Source organism: Vicugna pacos, chromosome 10, assembly GCF_048564905.1.
Source record: "Vicugna pacos chromosome 10, VicPac4, whole genome shotgun sequence".
Lineage (NCBI taxonomy): Eukaryota > Metazoa > Chordata > Mammalia > Artiodactyla > Camelidae > Vicugna > Vicugna pacos.
This window is the reverse complement of record NC_132996.1, coordinates 64,709,558-64,717,319: the sequence shown is the minus strand read 5'-3', so window position 1 is coordinate 64,717,319 and position 7,762 is coordinate 64,709,558. Positions and strand designations below refer to the sequence as shown.

Below are 7,762 nucleotides of genomic sequence, written 5' to 3'. Positions count from 1 at the left end.
GGCAAGGCAGGGGAAGGGAGTCCCTAGATATGTGATCAGCTCGTACACAATTCTCTGGTTGGTGATGAAGTAGCAGGATGTCACAGAGTTATTATAATAATAATAATAATTAATTTCCCATAGCCATGAGGCAACATGCTCACGGTCATCAAGCAGTTAATTTCTTCCATTTGGTGGGGGTTTTAGCATCTGTCAAACTCAGGAAATGTGCATCAGATACCGTTATCTGGGTACCTCTGAGAGGAGCTAAAGCAGAGGATGTAGGGGAGGGTTCTGTCCTGGGAAGGCCCCCTAGGGTCCTGCCCATTTACACAGCTGACCCCAGCATTCAACCTGGTTCTCCCCAATGCAACTGCAAACCACAGTGGACATAGCTGGCAGGTAAGTGCAGTGTCTCTGTGGGCAAAAGGGGGCCAGCGAATCCTGCTGTTCATAGGTGAGGCCTTGACCTTTATCTTGACCCACATCTCACCTCTTCAGGAAGAGTAAGCTTCTGCTGTGTGGCCCCAAAGATCTTTGTTTTCCTTGCTAAGGGGAAAGATCTGTAGTGGCGAGCTCTGAATGTCACTACAAAAAAAAAAAAATCACTAAATCATTTGGTTAGTACTCTGTTCCTGAAATTTTTTTTAGTTCCCAGGTCAAACTTAGCTGGTTAACAATCAAATCTTAAAATGTATCTAAAGGGATTTGTATTAAGTAACAGGAAGAGGGTGTGGGTCTAACGGCTGCATTTTCAGTTTGCTCACGTGTTTTTCTTTTTTATAGCCTGGTTTCTGTTACAACACACTCAGTTCATCAAGACCCTGAATGACTGACTGTACAGTGTCCTCCTGAAAGACATGCTTGCCAATCAGGCTCCAACAGTTTAGGTTTATTCCCTAAAATCGAGTCAGAAAACCAGAGAGCTGTATTCTTTTGTTGACTGCGATCATCTCTTCCAGAACAACTTGAAGTGACTTGACCATCAGGGCCACACCATCGACTTACATTGAGAAGTGGCCCTAAAGTTTCATTTCATGTTTACTGTGTGTTATACTGGTTAAGGTCACAGGCTGTGGAGTGAAACTGTGCCAGCACTTACTAGCTGTGTGATCTTGGGAAAATGACTTAACCTCTCTTAGCCTCACTTCTTGATGTGTAAAGTGGGGATAATAATGGTACCTACCTCATAAGATTTTGTGGGAATCACATGAGTTAACATTTACTAACCACCTGAAGTAATGCCTGGCACATCAGGGCTCAGTAAGTGATAGTGTTATGATTATAATTGTTGGTACGTTGTTAAATGTGTTGTATTCTCTGTTGAAAAGTGGTAAGAAAAGATTCTTTTACATCAGAGATTTAACCCCAAAAGTGTTAGACTTCTCCATATATCTGTAAATTATTACATGACCTCTGAAATTCTCCAAATTAATTTATTCTGTACTTTGGCTACTAGGAAGCTCGGATACCTCTAGTGAACACAATACAAACTGCAGAGAAGCACATGGTTTGCATTTCTGCATAGAAATCTTACTACTGTGTTCTTCATAATTTTGCCTGAATCTTTTCTTAACCCTAGTCTTCTTGACTATGTGCTTTTAACTTTTGTGTTTAATGTATTTTTAAGCCACTTGACATCTTTTGTGGAAGGATATTGGGAATAGAACAATTTTAAATAGTGAGAGAAGTAACTTATTAATTTCAGCAAATATCGTTATCAATAAAATATTTATTGAATCTCCACACCAGCGCTATTCAAAACACTGTATGCCCCTGTACTTCCTCATGTTGCTGCCTGGCCAAGAGCAGGGCCCCAAGAACCCTTGCCATCAGGTTTCCATATTGTTTTTCCCCATTCCCCTCTTTCTTGCATGTAGCACAATCAATTATGGAACAGAGTGGGTTTTATCATCTATTGCATTTGCAACATCAAGACAAGAATGCACTTATTTTCTTTTTCTCCTTTAAGGATAGTATCTTGGAGATGTATTTCCCCACTCTCAGTCCTCCTTCTGGTCCTCTCCACCAATCTCCATGACAGCCCTGCTCATTGCCCGTTGTGGCTTTGGGAGTCTCCTACCAGGGTCACAGGAGCCAGTCTCCTGTGATGACAAGCAGCTGACTCTACTCAGATAGGCTGGGACCTGGGACCCTCTACTCGAGTGCTTGTTCCTGGATAAATGTCTCCTTGGGCAACGGGATACAAAGAAACAGTAAGGGATGAAACAGAACTGCAGGCAGGCACAGTTGGGGCAATTATGAACAACAGGAGGCAAAAAGGCCACAAACCAAGTGCCAATTCTGAAATGCTGGGAGCAAAAACGGTCTGTGCACGATCCCTGCACACAACACCACCGAGGAGGTGAGCAGACCACCTAAGCTACACTCCTGCCCAACTGATGCACTGCCCCCACTGTTACCGCATTTAAGGACACAAGCAGCTCTTTTCCAGGGAACGAGCAAGGGCCCCCGTTACTTGTTTTCACTCCGTAGTGCTGCAGCACAAGCCCAAATAGGCTTGCCTGAAATTCTCATCTGGCCTCTTATCAATTTCCATTGATTAAAGAGTCCAAGGGCCTGCCTGGTCAGTATATAATGCTATAACAGAGAGAACAAACCTGACTCCATATTGGATCTATTCTTTTAGCTCTAACCCTTGTGTCCTGTTGCCTGTGCTCAGTCATGCTGGCTCTGCAACTTTGTAAAAGAATGTTACCTATAGCCTGAATACACATGATAGCCCAGCCTCAAAGCTCTGCCTCCCAGGTTTGACCTTGAAAAGTGTAACACTTTTTACTCGTATGGAGATTAAAAAATTACAGAACAGAGAATAATATTCGTCTTGTTAGAGGTTTACAGGAACATTGTGACTAGACCTACATGGACAGTTGTAAGAACAAAGGATTATTACATCCCCTCCAGGGTCTGCCCAGCACCAAGAAGTCTGCGACACCAGCTACATCCCCTCCTTTTAGTATAAAAGAAGCCTGAATTCTAACTGCGGTAAGATGGTTCTTTGGGATACCAGTCCACAATCATCTTGGTCGGCTGGCTTTCCAAATAAAGTTGCTATTCCTTGTCCCAACACCTCTTCTCTTGATTTATTTCTTTATTGGACATGCAGCAAGCAGTGGGAGCTTGGACTCTGGACTTGGTACTACTTCTTTGGGAAGGGCCAATATGGCCATCCGGAAGGCAGGATTTGAACAACTTAATGAAAGCTATTCAGTTGGAAGTGAGTAAGGACTTAAATAAATATATGTCATGGCTTATTCTGTACTTTCCTATTATATTTGTACATATCCATCATCTCATTTGACTGTCATTCCAACCCCTTGCAATAGGAAGGCAGCTGTCATTATCATCCCTTTTTAACTTAAAGGAAAGATTAGGGCTCGAGTTTGTGTCTTGAGCCTAAGGCTAAGTGTTTACTATATGGCCAGCAAACACAGGAATACCAGAAAATACAAAGAAAAAAGAATCCATTTCTTCTGCTCCGAGGGGCTTTGTAGGCTTATTATAGAGGCAATACCAAAACATATGAAACTCAGTCATGTAACAAGAAGTATGATTTTATGAAAAGAGAGAGATCACCGCCGGATTGTCTGGCCAGTGATTTTAAGATTTTAAGATTTTTAAGGCTGTGGGGCTTGAACAGGCTTTAAATGACAAAGAGAAAAGCCAAAGGACACCTGGATGTGTAAATCCCTTGGGTCTGCATGCCTTCAGGTAGACAGCCCTTAAAACAGGTAACAGGATGGCATCCACTATATCAACCACCGTCATCATCTTACCCATGCACTCACTCATTTTTTTCTTCACTGACATCCTCGTGCTAGTCCTTATTCTAAGCACTATGATGAGAGAGAAGGCTGGTGACACAGGTAGGGACCAATCCAGGATTTCATCATTGGAATCTAACTTAAAAAGTGGACGAATTAGCACCACTTAGCATTTCACAGGCGAGACAGCCATGGGACAGTCATTTCTCCATGCCCTCCCTTTTTCCTTTTGGGCATCCTGTCCTTCAGATCAGGTCTCTACTTCTGGTTTGGGGAATATTTTTTTCAAGGAAGGAATAGTTCTGGCTCCCTGAACCAACACATTCCTGCCACGAGTCTCCTCACTGCATCGGTCACTTCTTGATTCCTTATGCTGTAGATCAAAGGGTTCAGCACTGGTGAGAAAAAGGTGTAGACAACAGACAATGCCCGGCCCTCTTCTGGGGAGTAGCTGGAGCTGGGGCGAAGGTAGATGAGGGTGCAACATCCATACTGCAAGAGAACCACCATGATGTGGGAGGAACAAGTGGAGAAGGCCCGGCGCTTTCCCGAGGCTGAGTTCATCCTCATGATGGTGGCCACGATGCAGCCATAGGAGACGCAGATAAGGAGGAAGGAGATGGCCACAGCGGCCACACCGATGACATAGAGGGCTGCCTCATGCACGCGAGTGTCTGCACAGGCCAGGCGTATAACTGCAGGCATGTCACAGAAGAAGTGGTAGATTTCGTTGTGGCCACAGAATGGAAGGTGGCAGATCAGAATGGTCAAAGGCAATGCCAACAGGAATCCCAGCCCAAAAGAACCTAAAGTCATCCTCCCACAGAGCTGCCAGCTCATGATGCGGCTGTAATGCAGTGGATGACAGATGGCCACGTACCTGTCATAGGCCATGACAGCAAGCAAGACACAGTCAGATCCTCCGAGAAGGATGAAGAACATCTGAGCCCCACAGCCAGGGAGAGAGAGAAGCAGCTTCCCCATGGAAAGGACACCAGCCAGAGTCAGGGGAGCAATGTTGGTGGCGTGGGCAATCTCCAGCATGGCCAGTGCAAAAAGGAAGAAGTACATTGGGGTGCGGAGAGAGGGATCTCGCCAGACTGTGAGCCCAATGGTGATGTTCCCAGTGAGGCTTCCTAAGTACAGCAGCAAGAAGGCCACGAATATGAGGGAAGCCACTGTCGGGTCTGTTGAGAAGGGGCGGAAGTGGAAGCACACCGCTCCCGTCTGGTTTTGCTCTTCCATCGGCCCTGGTACCAGGAAGGAAGCCGTGGGCAGAGTGACCGTCCTGCATCCTTGAGCCTGGCGCAGGTCCAGCTGTGTTAGAAACAGTCTGCAATCGCTGAGTCCCTGCCCTTACTGCTTCCTTCGGAGTTGGGTTAGCATTATCTTTCCTCCCCCATGACTTAACCCACTAGCTGTGTGACCTTGGACAAGGTACGGATGTCATCATTCTCCTCTTAGACATGGGAAGGGGGTGACACCCACCTTGGAGAGCTGGTGTCTGAAAGTGCCAAGCCCCACACCAGCCCTGCAGTAGGTTCTCAAATGGGTTTCCTTTCAATTTCACTTTTTGCTTGATCACCACTTCTCTTTTTTTTTTAAGCAAACCCACCTGACCATTCTCAAACCTCTTCATTCCTGTGAATGTCCAATCACCCCTAAGAACACCTTCAAAGTACGTATTTGTACAAAGAGCCTATGATTCTCATATCAAGCCTAGAAGGCTGGCAACACAGGTGTTTCCTTTACCTGCTTTACAAATGTGGAAACCGGAAGCCCAGATACACTGCCATTTGCCCCATTCCCTTAACTCACAATTTTGGTATCATTTTTTTTTCTTAAACCTTCAACTATCCAATTTTGTTCTGTTCTACCATATACCGACCCTACTCTTGTTTCACTTTTCTTTCACACATCCGCCTGCATTTGCATTATTACCGTGTTCACCCTAAATAGGGCTTTCATTCCCTCACATCTGGTTCACCCCTTCCCCTCCCCAATTTATCATACTTTTAGATTAACCACTTTTAATTACTTTAAAAATCATATTACTCTGACCCTAAACTTAAAAAAGCAAAGGCACCTCAACTTAGTCAATTATTCCTCAATAAAGCTAAAACAAATTATAAAGCAATCTCTTATTCTAGTGATATGACCTACAATTATCACGAAATATTTTTATAAGTGAAACTAACACAATTTACCTGAGGTATAACTTCAGGAAATCCCTCAACAACCATGCTCCACTGCCCCACCTCAGCCACCCCAGCTTTGGTCTAAGTTGCTCAGTCCTTACGCACATGACCCTTAAATTGTGTTGTTTTAATTTGCTGCAAGGTAGACTTGAGCAAGGTAGACGCCACTAGCGTCTTGTGTTTGTAGATTACCTTTTCAAGGACGTTCAAATGGCCAAAGGTAGCAGCCTGCAGAAGGGTTTTTGCGTTCATCTCCTGGGGGGATTCTCAGAGAGGCCAGGCCACTACGAAAACACTTTCCTGCTAAAACAGAGGGATGGAGCCAAAAATGTGCAAATTAAAACATTCAACCACCATTGTTTTTTGGTTTAACAAGTGAACCAAGTTTTAACATTGTGTTTTCTTTTGGTTTAATTTTTAACAATGATTCTCAGCACTGGCAAAGTCTGGAGAAAGGAGCAGCGCCAGGCTCACTGGAGGAAAGGGAAAAGGCTCAACGCTGTAGGAAAATAATAATCTTTTTCAAGGCTCACATTTTGTCAAAACTGACAGTTTTCCAGGCTGAGTAATGCATATATAAGCATTCATTACACTACCCTCTTAATTTGTGTACTTTTGAAATTTTCCAAGTAAAACATTAGCGTTTGACTTTAGTTAGTAAACTTCAGGAGTCTAAAATTAGAAATGAGTCTAAAACAGAATGACAATGACAACAACAGAAATCTTTATACACAACATAAAAATCACAGCATAATTTTAATAGGTAATGTGAATGGAAATGAAAGAAATAATGAATAATAGGGAAATAATAGGGAATAATGAAAGAAAATGACTTAGTAGAAAATGCTCAATTCAGTTAATGAAATAGTATGCAATTGTTTAAAATTATATTTATAAAGACAATGTAATCACATGAAAATATTTGTGATGTAATTCTAAACAGAAAGTGAGGTTTAAAAAATTACGATCACTATACTGCAGGGAAAATGTTGTCTTTGTGTGACGAGCCTAAAAGTTTTTTCACCCTGTACTGTATTTTCTAATATTATTTATGTATATTTTTTTTATTGAAATGTAGTCAATTTACAATGTTGTGTCAATTTCTGGTGTACAGCATCATGCTTCAGTCATACATGAACATACATACATTCATTTTCATATTCTTCTTCACCAAAAGTTACTACAAGATATTGAATATAGTCCCCTGTTCTATACAGTATAAACTTGTTTATCTATTTTATGTATATTATTTAGTATCTGCAAATCTTGAACTCCCAATTTATCCCTTCCCATCCCCTTCCCCCACTGGTAACCATAAGTTTGTTTTCTATGTCTATGAGTCTGTTTTGTAAACAGGTTTGTCTTTTGTTTTTTTTTTATATTCCACATATAAGTGATATCATATGTTTTTTTCTTTCTTTTTCTGGCTTACTTCACTTCGTATGACAATCTCCAGGTCCATCCATGTTGCTGCAAATGGCATTATTTTGTTCTTTTTTATGGCTGAGTAGTATTCCATTGTATGACTATACCACAGCTTCTTTATCCAGTCATCTGTCAATGGACATTTAGATTCTTTCTATGTTCTAATATTCTTTAATAAATATCAATATTCTTACCATTTTAAAGTATAAACTTATAACATGATAAAAAGAGAAACAAGCAGTGTTGCTCTCAAACTGTGGAATACAATATTTTGGAAATTTTTAGAGCAAAGTAAACAATCTATACAGAATCTTTTCTTAAGAAAAATCTTTGTCTAATCCCTCAATCACTATATTTTCAGTAAGAAAATTGTCA

At 41.9% G+C, this 7,762-nt stretch overlaps 1 protein-coding gene across 1 annotated transcript; it reads right to left on the bottom strand.

Annotated features, from left to right (window-relative positions):
* Window positions 1-4,049: 4,049 nt before the first annotated feature.
* LOC102541670 (olfactory receptor 10V1-like) lies at window positions 4,050-5,009 on the bottom strand. The gene has a single exon (XM_006214942.2). It carries the CDS (start codon window positions 5,007-5,009, stop codon window positions 4,050-4,052), a length of 960 nt encoding a protein of 319 aa, XP_006215004.2.
* Window positions 5,010-7,762: the final 2,753 nt, after the last annotated feature.

Coding starts and splice junctions, on each gene's coding strand:
- LOC102541670 (XM_006214942.2), bottom strand. CDS start 5,009: ATGGAAGAGCAAAACCAGACGGGAGCGGTGTGCTTCCACTTCCGCCCC.